Source organism: Dipodomys merriami, unplaced genomic scaffold (genome assembly GCF_024711535.1).
Source record: "Dipodomys merriami isolate MVZ:Mamm:240054 unplaced genomic scaffold, mDipMer1.0.p SCAF_176, whole genome shotgun sequence".
NCBI classification, from domain to species: Eukaryota; Metazoa; Chordata; class Mammalia; order Rodentia; family Heteromyidae; genus Dipodomys; species Dipodomys merriami.
In genome coordinates, this window is record NW_027203115.1 from 2,142,499 (window position 1) to 2,156,875 (window position 14,377).

The 14,377-nt window shown below is 47.5% G+C and overlaps 1 protein-coding gene across 1 annotated transcript in view; it reads right to left on the reverse strand.

The window, feature by feature from the left end:
* Positions 1-1,387: 1,387 nt before the first annotated feature.
* Glg1 (golgi glycoprotein 1) overlaps positions 1,388-14,377 on the reverse strand; it is a 96,013-nt gene continuing 83,023 nt past the window's right edge. Inside the window, exons 20-26 of the mRNA XM_070026288.1 lie at positions 12,341-12,464; positions 10,876-11,018; positions 10,609-10,710; positions 8,852-8,959; positions 8,159-8,279; positions 7,032-7,138; positions 1,388-5,865 (exon numbers count right to left, since the gene is read on the reverse strand). Of these exons, the coding sequence (XP_069882389.1) occupies positions 5,698-5,865; positions 7,032-7,138; positions 8,159-8,279; positions 8,852-8,959; positions 10,609-10,710; positions 10,876-11,018; positions 12,341-12,464 (873 nt within the window). The 3' untranslated portion in view covers positions 1,388-5,697. The remainder of the gene's footprint in view (positions 5,866-7,031; positions 7,139-8,158; positions 8,280-8,851; positions 8,960-10,608; positions 10,711-10,875; positions 11,019-12,340; positions 12,465-14,377) is intronic.

The window sequence follows — 14,377 nt, forward strand, 5'->3', positions numbered from 1 at the left end:
CTTATCCTGGTTCTCATGAAAACTTCAAACCGGGCCTTATCTGAAAGTTCAGGACCACCTCCATCAGGATGCTACCCAGACCATAAAACCCCAAATGGGAGAGTTAGCATCATAAATCCCAAACAGGACAAGACAAAGAAATTCCAAAGAAGAGTCTCACCCTAGAATATATAAAAACGTAAGCCGCCGCCCCCTCCCCCCCTATACCTCCTGTTCTTTGTCTGGTGTTACAGGGAGTCCCTCTGCAGCATGATTAAAGTTCTAGTCCACTGAGGTCTCTTCTTTCTTCTCCTTTCATCTACTGATCTTTCCTAACACTCATGACTCGGTTTCCTAACACCTGTCTACAGGAGACAATAAATGAGTGATCTCTAACTTGATTTCATTTGTCTCACATACACACATCTCTTCCTGCTTCTGGCACTCAGTGGCTGCTGGGGCCTTGGGTCATTCAAATGTGCAGGGCGGTCCAGCCAGCTAGCTGGAGGTCAGTGTTCGCACAGATGCTCCTGCCGGGGGCTCAGCAGGGCTGGACAGAGGTGTAAGGGTCTCCCCTGTTTGGAAGAAGCCCTTTAAGTCTTGGCCAATTAGAGCACAAAATACTAAATGCTTGTTTTTAGGACTGAAGCTTTTTACCAGAATAATCTTTGCCTATGAAAACTGAGGGTGGTTCAGATGGCTCAGGTGCGAACTGACTACATGTTGGGGGGCTGTACCATCTTCTGGGGGACTGAGTGAGGTTGGAGGTGAACTACACCTCCCATGGGGAGAGTACTGGTGACAGGGAGCCCCAACGCAGAAACCGCTTCCGGAGCTGCAGGCAGCACACCAGGCCTCTGCTGTGAGTCTCCACCCGCAGGTCTGGGGGCTGCCCAGGGTCCTAGATAACTCACACATAGCACTCACAGGCTCCAGATCTCTTCACTTCACCTTCTGCAGCCTCTCCTCATGGTCAGGACCATCTCCTGAGTGACAGCTGCCTCCCCAGACTGGAGGAAGCCGAGGGAGCCCCGGGGAGCAGCTACCGCCTCCCATCACCCTACACCACCTGAGCCGCAGGATAGGCAGGACTGTTACCAGGCAGATTCCTTAAGTCATTACCTTTTAATAATGCCCAGATGCAAATTAGCATTGCTGACAGTTTAAGGCAAGGCACCCAGGGATCCCAAGAGGATGCAGGTTTGTACCTTCCCCAGGATGGAACCTTAATCATGTCGTAGGAGGGTTGACTTCCAACTCTGCCACCAGCACACACCACAGGCAGGAGGCTCCCTTTCCCCCGTCCCATAGTCTCGTTCCACTGGACCTAGCTACCTGGATAGTCCCAGCAGCAAGCTCAGTCCCGGCTCTGTAAACACCCATGGCAGGAGTCACCAGAGAGAAGATGTAACAAGTACAAACCTGCAAACTCTTTATTAAATTCTCCCATTTCATCTGTACAGAAAAAAAATGCACATTATGTTCAGAATCTCAGTAACATCTCAAAATTACACAGCATGAACATGTAAAAACAAAGAACTGCTGGGATTTTATACATAGAAAGGAAACCCATTTACAAAAGAGGCTTGTTAATTGTACTTTTCTTTCTTTAAAAAAAAAAAAAAAGTTAAGAGGCCTAAGATCACTGCACGCCACGCCGTCTGTCTGGGGCCGGGCCGGGCCAGGCCGGGCTGCGCTAGGAGCAGTGGCCGCTCACGGAGGCCGCGGCAGGACATGGGAACCTGTTCAGCCACCCAGCTGCTGGGCAGCGGGCCTCGGGGCCCAGACGTTACTCCTGGGAACGGGGAAGACAACACAGGACACAGAGGCACAGTCTGCACGTCCTTCTCCCCTGGGAGAGCTGGAGGGTGAGGAGGGAAAGGAGCCTCCACCACGATCTGTCACCCCTGCCTGTGTCCCCGCTGCGGTCTCGCTGGGTGGCTGCGAGGAGGAAGGGTCCCCCCAAGTTCAGACTGGGGAGGAAGGGGAATCTGGCTTCAAATTCAATGGCCTTAAGAACATGTGCCCCTGGTCCCCCCAGGCGGAGGGAGCGGGTAGGGAGTGTCGTAGACAGACAGGCAAACCAGTCACAAACGGGGAGGGAGAGGCCAGAACATCAGATCAAGACCCAGACCCTTTGGGAGCCAAAGCCAATGATGGTGAGGTGAGTTAGGAGAGAGGGGGCCTCGGGGGCCCAAAAGAGCTCCCCTCACCTTCTGTAAAACCACTTAGAGGTGCCCGAGCAGCTGGAGGCCACAGAGCATTCTGAGCTTTGAGGTTTTTCAAACTCTTAAGAAGCCAATATATAAGTAAACATACAAAAATGCACATAATTCAAAAAGCCACCTCTTCTACCGGTTCTATGGCCATGATCTAGTTGCAGACACCAGGCTGGGCGGGCGCACTGCTGCCTCCTGGCCAGTAGGGGAAGCGGGGAGGGGGGGAGGGGGGATCCGGAAGGGTCTCTTCGCAGGGGGCCTGGAGAGCAACCAGGCCCAGGAAGCGCCCACTGACTCGCGACAAGGGGCATTTCTGGGACAGAAGTGGCATCACAAAGCTGGAGGTGTGGAGGACAAGAGTTCTGGAAATCACATAGATGTGCAAGAGAATCTTCTTGGGGAACTTGAACTTCACCATTCACAAACCTCGGAATTCCCTTCCCAGTTTGTCTGATAAAATGTAAACGTAGACATCCTTTCCGATTTTTTTTTTCCTATCAGTTGACCTCAGGAAACAGGAAGACATGAAGCTGGACAGTAACTGTTTGCCACCCCTTCCAGGAAAGCAGTCTTACCCTATGCCCTCCTCAGCCCCACGTCAGCCCAGCTGCTGGGGGGGGGGGAGGGGAACTAGAGCCAGGGTAGCTGCAAGCACTCCCAGCAGCACCTATTCACTACACAGCAGGCTATCAGCAGCCCTGAGGGCGGCTGAGCGGGCTCCAGGCCACTGGATCTAGAGACCCAGAGGGTCTCCCAGGAATGCAGAGGACAAGGTGTTCCTGGGAGCAGAGCCAAGCTTTTGGCATGGTCTCCCTGTTGCTCTATCTTGCCAGCATACCCATCTTGCAACAGGAACAACAGCAGAGAAACCTAGAGACTGAAGTAAAGAAATGTTTTGCGTAAGGGGCTTTCCTTCTGTGGAAGAAGCCTGGCTGGAGGAAGAAATTAGTCTTGTTTGTGGCTCCTGTCCAGATTTCCAATCTCCCATCCCACCTACTGCTGGCCCAGGTGCCTGGCTCAAGGAGCCTGCGGGCGAAGTGGGGGGGTGGGGGTGGGGGTAAGATAGAGCAATGTGTCTAACAGTCCAAGATAATGGTGTCAGCTGGCAAAGCCAGATGACAGTGACCCTGCTATGGTCATTTTCAGTGAGTGCCTGGAGCCTTGGCCTTACCCCAAACCTACTCACTAGTATGGTTTTTTGTTTGTTTATTTGTTTTTGGAGGGAGTACTAGGGTTTGAACTCAGGGCCTCACTCTTGCTAAGTTAGTGCAATGACTGAAAATGACTATTTCTAAATAGGACAAACATTCCACGAACCAACCAAGCTGTTTAAACTTCAACTCTGCCACAAACATGGCATTTTCTGTCAGTTTAGAAAGAACAGAAAAACAGAGAACCACAAGGATGTTTACATACACTGGGAGGAAGGCTGCAGAGATGATCAGGAACAGTAGTTCCCACCCCAATCCAATTCTGCAAACCTCAGGACTTCCTGGGGGCCTACATTCCATAATGTTCTTGGCTCTGAGCATCAAGCCCAGGTTTCCCTCATGAGAACCCCTGGAGAGGGAGGGGCCAGCCAGGCCAGATTTGCTCAGTCAGGAGGGTGACGGTCCTGCCGGCAATGCAGGCGTTTTAAGTCTCCTGAGCCTGAAGACTACTAGGCCAGCTGCTGAGAAGCAGGAAGACCCTAATTCTGGATGGAGGGGCAGGTCAGACGCTCCCCATGATGACCTGTACTGCCCTAGCCATTGAACTACTACCGGGAAAGGTAGCAAAAGGAAGAAAAGAAGAAAACCACAGTATTCAAATGTAGGTCAGTCAGGTGAGACAAGGAGTCATGTGGACCCGCTGATCCACAAGCAACACAGCGCCATGGAGCACATTTCAGGGAAGACAGACACCGTCAGTGACTGCACACGCATGGACAGTGCAAATGGGAGGCAAGAGAGGAAAGGGCCCCGCGAGGGGCCTCGTCTACGCGGACAGTTTTAGGCACATGATTTATAATACTTTCTGGACATCTAACAGGGTAATAAAATATATATTATATAAATATATCTCCTACTGTACATGCTGCCCTCCTGTACAGCCACTGTGACGCCATGTCCACCGTCGCCAAAGGCGCGCCCGCTGACCCTCCGTGCCTGGCTCCGTCCTTCCTCTTGCGCCTCAACCCTGTCCACTCTGCACTGGATGGAGAGGGAAGATGGCCAGGAATATTCTTCCTGTAACAATGATTCTGGAAAGGCTAACAGATCAGCAACATATATTTAACCAGTGCCTACTGGAGAGAGTACATGTAGCAAATGGACAGAAAAAAGAAACGGAGAAATCCTCTGCCCTTTACTGCAATTCCTCTCTCCGTCCCTCCATCGGCTTGTCTGGAAAGTGTGCCTGGAGTGTGCAGAAAGGCCAGGCTGCACTGCAGTCGCACCCTGAGGCCACGCTAAATCGCTGCAGGTCATTGTTTCTACCTTGTTACTGTAGCCTGAAGAATAAAGCAAAGTGAACTGGACTCTGGCTCCTTCTTCCTGCCCTGCCACTCCCACCCAAGTCTCCCAGGACCCTCCCCTCCCCTCAGCTTTCCTCCCGTGAGGCAGAGAACTGCTAGAGTGACCACACCATTAGCAAGGCTGACAGACAAGGGACAGTCCTGCACCATCCTGGAGGGTGAAGGGAAGCTGGAACCAGGGGACTGTCCTGCTTCACAGACCTCCGACTCTCCTAACCCACTTGTCCCTGGCCTGGGAAGGCGCATGCCCCACTGCCCTGCCGCGAGGCAGTGCCCACAGCAGGACCCACAGCTGTGGGGCTACGACCAGCAGTGGCTCGTTTAGGGCAGCAGCTGGAAGGCATCGCTGCTTCAGCAGAAGCAAACAGGACCCAAAGCAGTTTGATTAGTGTTTCCCATTACTTGGTGAAGTCCCTGCCCCGACGTGGTCCACAGGTGCTTCCGGAAGATGATCTGGACTCTCAGTGATCATGTTCTGGGCATGTGCATTCCCTCCAATTCCTGCCTTCATTTGACACAGTCACATGGAAGAAAGAACTCCGCTGCCCGAGTCAAGCCTGGTGATGTGCTACTATATACATTTTTTCCTTCCTTTAAAAATTTCTTTTTTTGTTTTTGGTGTTTTTTTTTTTCCCTTGTTTTTGATTTTTTTTTTAAAAGCATTTTGAGTTGCAGGTCAGGTGTTGGTTCTGGAAGTACTGTAGTTCTGTTGGTATGAGAGAGATGTTCTACAGGCGGGTAAACCCAAGTTCGCCGACAAAGGCTACCACCAAAGCGACCAGCTGACGCTGCTGCACAGACGGCTGGGAGGAGGACACCGCGGACGTGGCCAAGTCTGGACGGGACAATGCAGTGGGCACCTGCTGCTGCTCTATTGTGGGTGTTGGTGCCACCTCTTAGGAGGGCGAAGTGAGGGTATGCTATACAGGAAGGCTATACAGACTGGGCACTGGATAGGTAGTTCCTTTGGTGGTCAAGGCGGCTCTACCTGTCCTTGAGCTCTCGTGTCACACGCTTGGTGATCCGTCCACACATCAGGCCGATCAGAAACAATATGCAGATGCTCCCACTGATCACAGACAGGATGTAGTTCTTAGATGGGGAAGTCATCACTTGCATGGCAAGGTCAGAGAAGCCATCTGCTGGGGCCACCTGGAAGGAGACAGCATTCTGTGACCCTGTGGAGGGCTGGGTAGCAGTGGCGCTAAGTCTAACGTGTCCCCTCAGTGACTAATTCATGGGTTTTCTTTTAGGGAATGAGACAAGAAAATCAACGTAGGCTACAATTCTCTTCCTGATCACAAAACTATGCCATATAAAATTATGAACAGAAAGATACGAAGGCAAGTGATCACCCCGTGGGGTTCCTGGGCAAAGGCTTCTCTTATTTTCCCTGGATTACTGCATACACCAGCTCAGTGGGCAGACCTCATGATTCCACAGTACAAATGAAGATTCGGTGGCTCGGGGACTGATACGGTGGGTATATGACCTACACCAGGCCACCAGTTTGCATATACTTTTTTTTTTTAATTCTTTGTATTTTTTGTCAGTCCTGAGGCTTAAACTCAGGGCTTAGGCGCTGTCCCAGAATCTCTTTGTGCTCAAAGCTAGTGCTCTACCACTTGAGCCACAGCTCTGGTCCAGCTTTTCTTTTACTACTTAATTGGCAATAGGCTCATTTCCAGTCAGGCTGGCTGCTAACCATGATCCTCAGATCTCATCCTCCTACATGGCTAGGATTACAGACAGAAGCCACTGACAAAGCTGGGAGCCTGGGTGGAATCTGACCACCCAGGTCAGATTAGGCTGCTCCTAACCATCCTGTCATCAGAAGAGAACAGGGAAATAAGAAATTAATGAGATCTGAGACCCACATTTGCCAATACAGAACAAGCTAAGAGTCATTCTCAGCATGTTGCGGCCACCTGAAGTAGCTCAAAGGAGACGAAAGGAGCAAGGGAGATTGGACTCTGTAGGACCTGTTGGGTGCATCTGTGAACCCAGAGCGTCACAGGTGAATTTTTTTCCCCTTGGAAGGGGGAGCGAGGAGGAAGAGCGTACTGTCTTGAGAGCTAAGAACCCTTTTCAGCAGAGGGTGATGGCACCTGAGTGCAAGGGGTGACAGTCCTGGCAATGTCACAGAGCCAGTCAGATGCAAGGGAACAGGGCAGCTCCAGCTTCATAGCTACCCAAAGAATTTTAAGACTCACTGGCTGCTCTTCCAAATACACTGATGGCTCGACTTCCAGCAGGGCAAGACCAGTGAAATATCTCACAGAACACATGGCCATGGCAGAACCTCTCTTGGCCTTTACCTTTGCCGCATAACTCCACATTTCAATCCGGTCATTAAGGCGCTTTTTGCACTCAGGCTGTAACCTCACCCGCTTATCCTCCAGGGCCTCCATTAGGCAGGACATTTCTGTGGTAGGAAGGAGAGAAGAAAGATCTGCAACCATACAGAACAGACTTTACAATTATAATTTACATTTCTGTAAAGCTGGGAAGAAGGATATCCAAGAATATACTAGAGAACTCAGACTTTTTTTTTCTATTGCGTCTGTTCTGGGGCTTGTACTCTGGGTCTGGGCACTGTCCCTCAACTCTTCAGCTCAAGGCAAGCGCTCTACCATATGAGCCACAGCACCAGTTTTCTGGTGGTTAACTGGAAATAAGAATTTCACATACTTTCCAGCCCACGCTGGCTATGAACTGTGATCCTCAGATCTCAGCCTCCTAATGTAGCTAGGATGGCAGGCATGAGCCACCAGAGCCCGGCTAAAACAAATGTACTTTTTTTGGGTCAGTTGTAGGGTTTGAACTCAGGGCTTGGCCACTGTTCCTGAGCCTCTTTGTGCTCAAGGCTAGCGCTCTACCAGCTGAGCCACAACACTACTTTCCAGAACTCAGACTTGTGAGTTAAACATATTCTAGTAAACATCAGTCAAGACCACCATGGTGAGGACAGGGGGTGAGGGTTGGCTATCCAGTACGTCTCTTATTTTCAATGCACAAGCTTGGCCCATAGAACAGCCTCTACATGCTCCTGGGTTCCAGTAGCAGAACTCTACAGTAGGTGGCAGTGTCAGACACAGCACCACTAGGTTCTTGGGGACACAAAGCTTTTCTTCTCCATGACTACTTTGTTTACTTATTTATTTGGCAGTACTATGTGCCACATTATTTAAGAACATGCTTATTGGGCCCACTGTGGGCCCAGTATAAACTGGGTAATGGTGGGCCTTTATTTCCTGCAAGATTATTCCCAAACTGATTATGCCACAAAAGACTGATTTCCACAGCATCAACCAGGCTTCCAGGGGATGATGTCTATGGCTAGCCTATATTCACAGAACAGAGTGGCAACTAGTGTCTGAGAGTGAGTCTTAACTCCCCCTGGGAAGTCCACACAGGGTCAGAGGGAACCAACACAGTAACTTACGACGCCCACGACCGGGGGTGATGGCGGCACAGTGGTGTTTAATGTCCAGGGCACAGGCTGTGTGAAGAACTGGGTCCACAAAGATATCGGCTTTGCTCTCCTTCAGCATGTTTAGCACTTCCTGTAAAGGGAAGGCCATTGTGGAGAGAACTTTCATGGAACAAATGCAGCAGTGATATTGTCTATAAATACTTTATAACAAGCAAACAGGTCAGTAGGGAGACTGAGGGTTCACTACTACTCAGAGATAGGTGGCAACATGGCCATGCTGATCCTCAAACCCAATCTAACTACCACTAGGGGATTCACTGTATAAGCAAAGTAGGTATGTGGTCAGACATGTGTTCCTAGAATACTGATGTGCCACATCAGAAGTACCTGTTAGTTTTTTGTTTGTTTTGCCAGTCATGGGGCTTGAACTCAAGGTGCTATCCCTAAGTTTTTTTGTTCAGGACTAGTGCTCTACCACTTGAGCCACAGCTCCACTTCTGGCTTTTTGGTGGTAAACTAGAGATTAGAGTCTCATGGACTATCCAGCCTGGGCTGGTTTTGAACTACGATCCTCAGAGCTCAATCTCCTGAGTAGCTAGGATTACAAGTGCGAGCTACTAGCATCCAGCAAGAACATCATTTTGGTGGAGAATTGGGTAGATGAGAAAAAGGAAGCGAGGAAAGGAAGGATGTGATGGTTACCTTTTTACACATCTCTGTTTTGATCTTGAGTAGGTTGACCTTGAGGCACTCTTCTACTTGACCTGTCTGCTCCTGGGCTGCTGCTTCTTCAGCACACAGACTGGCAATCTGCTCAGAAGACACAAGAAAACAAAGACCACACGCTGAGCACAGAAAGAGTAAATGGCACTAGAGAATCCTAGCACTAGAGAAGAGGAGGATTGAGAATTTGAATTTAGCCTGGGTAACTACACAGTAAAACTGTTAAATAACAAAAAGAAAAAAGAATCAATAACAATAACAAACTCCAGTACAAATGGCTTCCAGAAAAGATGATTCTGGTATTCTGGTTAGTCTAATCAGTCCTGAATAGGCAGTTGTCTGCGCTGTCCCAGCCCTGGCTTACTACTGCCTGACTAGTTATCTACCACCAGACACCTGAGACTCTAAACCTCTTGATGATTCTCCCACAGAAGTACTCAGGGCTTAACTCAACAGCTTCCTGGTGGGATTGTATGCTTCTCCTGCACCAAATGCCAGGCTCCTTCAAAATGACTGGCAGAGCAGAATGTTAGGACCTACACTTATCTCTACGCTGTCAACCCCGAGACTGGAGTGAGACTGTCCCAGAACTTGTCCAAAGAAAGCTACTCCTTATCTCCACAGGGAAGAACAGACAGCCAAGTGAAATACTAAAAGCAAATGCTATTTACGGAATTCAGACCCACAATTTGGCTGCATGTTGACACACTGACACACATATACAGACATGCCTTCACAAAAGCCTGTAAGTGGAGATAACAAACCTTTGGACAATTTTATGAGTAAGCTTTGCAACATCTTTAGCTGATTTCCTAAAACTGACATAAGTTGAACAAGGTTCTTCACTTGGACTTTTCTAGCTAGGACAACAAATAATTTCCAAAGAGAAGCATTTCTAAGAGTTATTTTGAGAGCACTTTCATCTTTCTGCAAGCCTCAGAGTTTTCCTTCTCCTCTTATCACAGAGTAAGAAGGCAAGAACCAATGTGGAATCAATTCGAAAACAATGTTCAACAGAGCAGCATGTGGAACCAACACTGCAAAGTGACCCAGAGAATGTGGGTCTCAGACATCTGATGTGCAACTACGGGCTTGAAACTAAACCTGTTCACGGCAAATAGGCAGTAGAGTACAGTAAGAACTGTTCTCTCTTGCTGGGCACTGGTGACTCACGCCCATAATCCTACCTACTCAGAAGGCTGAGATCTAAGGATTTCAGTTCAAAGCCAGCCCAAGCAAGAAAACCCATGAGATTCTCATTTCTTTTTTTTTCTTTTTTTTTTTTGTCGGTCCTGGGGCTTGAACTCTGGGCCTGGGCACTGTCCCTCAGCTCTTCAGCTCAAGGTGAGAGCTCTACCACTTGAGCTACAGCTCCACTTCCGGTTTTCTGGTGGTTTATTGGAGATAGGAGTCTCACAGTCTCTACTGCCCTGGCTGGCTTTGAACCTCGATCCTCAGATCTCAGCCTCCTGAGTAGCTAGGATTACAGGCGTGAGCCACCAGCGCCCGGCAGACTCTTATTTCTAATAAGCTACTCAAAAACAGCTGGAAGTGGCACTGTGCCTAAGTGGAAGAGCACAGCTCACAGACAGAACTCAGGCCCAGAGTAAAGCTCCAGGACAAGCAGAAGACAAACAACAACTACAACTACAACAACAACAACAACATGTTCTCCAGTCATATATCCCCTGGGAAGCTCTATTCATACCCATACTCAACTCAATTCTGCATCCTACCTCATCTGAGCAGTGCAACTGCAGCTGAGGGTCGAGGCGGTAATCCAGAGCAGACTCCTGGATAATGATGCGAATCTGGTCCTCACAGTCAGAAGACAGGCGCTGTGTGTGGCAAAGGGAGAACAAATGGCTCACCAGAAAACATCAGATTCTATTTGTCCCCCTAGTCTCAGGCTTGGGGAGGGCATGATAAAGGTCTTGGAAAACGGGAGTAAGAAATAAAGGTAACTCTAGGAAAACACCTCTGCGGGGAACCAACCAGTTTACCTGATCAGCATATCTCAACTTGAGGCATGAGATGACTTGGCCTTCTAGCTCTGAATCATCCTTGGCCTTGGACAGGATACCGTGACAGAATTTAGGAATGTCAGCTTTACAGGCTTTCCTTAGCACAGGGTTTAAGCGGTAATCTGAAACAGAAACAGTCAACACATGTGATATCCCACCTGGAAATAGCCAAAAGGTGTATGTTAGGTCAGTGCGTGGGACTATGAACAGTGCCTTTGTTTTATGAACCCAGGTAGGTGGCTATGGAGCTTCCTGTGCTGGCTCCTTTTGTTCTTGAGACAGGATCTTTTACTCAGTAGCCTAAAATGACCTTGAAATTTTGATTCTCCTGCCTCAGCCTCCCAAATGCTGGAATTAGACAAGTTCCGCCACACCTGGCTCTCCACTGTTGTTAATCAGTAATGTGTGCTGGTGTGTGAGCCCCTCTGCAGGTCTAGGAATCCCATTACTCTCCAGTAGTTCTGTATGGTTTTATAGCTAAATATTCAAAATCCTAATAGATACCAGCAATCTTGCCCATAAGCATTTCTGAAAATACCAACAAAGAAATATCCAACTCACTTTTTACCTATTAAGCTAAAACTTCTACCAACTGAGTGCTAGTTTCCCTCTTCTAAAAAGTATTGCCTCTATTCTGCCATACTCACAAAGTTTTATTGAATCTCCAGACTTTTCTTTCCAAGAAGCTCTAGCCCTGATTCTTTTTGTTTTAACAGTTGTCCAGTTGTTCAGGCTCTTCTTTTCCCTGACTTTCATGTCATTTTTCCTGCATACTTTTCAAAGGAAGAGGAAAAAACTCTGCTCATATCCAAACTCTTTTCTTAAAAATCAGGCACTGAGCCAGGCGCTAGTGGCTCACACCTATAATCCTAGCTACTCAGGAGGCTGAGATCTGAGGACTGCAGTTCAAAGCCAGCCCAGACAAGAACGTCTGTGAGACTCTTATCTCTAATTAACCACCAAAAAACTGGATGTGACACCATGGCTCAAAGTGGTAGAGCCTTGAGTGAAAAAGCTCAGGGATAATACCCAGGCCCTGAGTTCAAGCCTAATGGACCAAAAACAAACAAAAAACAGGCACTGGTACCACATACATATAATCCTAGCTATTCAGAAGGCTGAGATCTTAAGATTATGGTTTGAAGCCAGCCCAGGTAGGAAAGTCATGAGACATTTATCTCTAGTTAACCCACAAAAATTTGGAAGAGGAGCAAGTGGTAGAACACTAGCCTTGAGCAAAAAAGTTGGGGATAGCACCCAGGCCCTGGGTTCAAGCCCCAGGATTGGTACACCCCCCCACTTCCACCAAAAAAAAAAAAAAAAAAATCAATGGTAGGCAAGGCACCAGTACTTTTAATTAGGTCACTAATTATATGTGCACTTAATTCCACTTTAGGCTATATTCAGTGGGACCAGGAGAGTGGAGAGCTGCTCAGTACAGTACCTGTGTTCTGTGTGATCTGGCGTTTGGTTATCATCTGTTTGCACTTGGGATCCATCAGTTCACTGTTTTTGTTTTGCTTCAAGCACTGCAACATGGTTTTAGAATCTGCTTCTGGACAGAACCTCTGCAAAAAAACCCCAAAACCAACATTTCATGGAAACAGCCCCACAAATTGGCAACCCATCTGTGACCACTCTTGTATCAGTGATCTCATGAAAGAAGTAACATGAAGGAATCACTTGGAATAGCTAAGCCTGAGGTGTCCAGCCCCCAGTTCCCTTGCTTTATTTATTCTATACTGTAATTCTCACATTTCTTTACAATACCTCTTTGGTTCCAATTTTTCATGAAACTGATTCCTGTTGGTAAGGTGATACTAAATTACATGCCATCTCATGAGCATAATTTTTTTTTGGGGGGGGGGTCCGGTCGTGGGGCCTGAACTCTGGGCCTGGGCGCTGTCCCTCAGCTCTTCAGCTCAAGGCTAGCGCTCTACCACTTGAGCCACAGCACCACTTCTGGCTTTTTTCTTTTTGCTTATGTGGTGCTGAGGAATCAAACCCAGGACCTCATGCATGCAAGGCAAGCGCTCTACCACTGAGCCACCTTCCCAGACCCAAGCACAATTATTATTTGAATATAATAACACTGTACCAGGTAACCATTCAGGGTCAAGTCCTATTCACCCCAGCCCAGTGGGAAAACCTAGGAATTACTCTCCTATCAATGAACAGAAATGCAGGGTAACAATTCATTTGGTTCATCTGTTTGTGTGTGTGTGTGTGTGTGTGTGTGTGTGTGTGTGCGTGTGTCTGTGTCTGTGTTTTTGTGCTGGTTCATCTTAATTTCAGGGAGCTATAATATTAAACATTCTATATTTTTCTATATTTATTGCTGTCTTTTAGGCCAGAGCTTAGTTTGGGACTAGTAATAAACTCTAAATTTTCATATTTAAGGTTAAGACATTCCAACACTAAGCCGCTTTCCAATTCTCTGAAGTGTGCATAATTCAAGTATCTATCAGCATCTTAACCTGAGGATGAGATTGCTGATTTTTTTTTTGAAATAAAATCTTACTAATCTCTCTAAAATCAGAGCCTGACTTTTCCATATGAACCCACTGTACCAGAACCACTTAAGAGATTTACTGTTTATTTATTTATCAGTTGTGGGGCTTGAACTCTGGGCCTGACACTGTCCCTCAGCTCTTCCGATCAAGGCTAGTGCTCTACCACTTGAGCCACAGTGCCACTTCCGTTTTTTTCTGGTGGTTTATTGGAGATAGGAGTCTCACAGATTTTCTTGCCCAGGCTAGCTTTGAACTGTGATCCTCAGATCTCAGTCTCCTGAGTAGCTAGGATTACAGGCATGAGCCACCAGTGCCCAGCTACTTTTATTTTTTTACTGTTGGTTCTGAGGCTTGGACTCAGGGTCTGCATGTTTTGGGTGGTAATTAATTGGAGATATTAGCCACTGGCACCCAGTTAGTTGTTATTTTTTTGTTGGTCATAGGGCTTGAGCTCTTTTACACAAGGCTAGTGTTCTACCATTGTGAACCACAGGGCCACTTCTAGTTTTCGGGTAGTTATTTGGAGATAAGAGTCTCATGGCCTTTTCTGCCTGGACTGGTTTTGAACTGTGATCCTCAGATCTCAGCCTTCAGAGCAGCTAGGATTACAGGCGTGAGCCACCAGCTCCCGACTACCTGGCTCATTATTTACATTTAACATTCAAAATTCTCTTTAGGAGTTATACGAAAGAGTAAAAATTACATTTTGTTTTAAAAGAAAGCTGAAATAAGGAGTTGAACTTAATATTTGATTTCTTTGTATATGTGAACAGATCAAGGAACTCCTGAGAACATTCACCAGAAGACTAAATGAAGCAAAAAAACAGAAAAATCTTTTAAGTGCTGGAGATAATTTGATCAGACCAGCTGATGTCTTTCTCAGCACCTTCAAAACCGTTCCTGTAAATACTGGACTTCTATTTATTTTGCCTCAGGTCAAAGTGAGATCAATTATCTTAGTTCTCAGG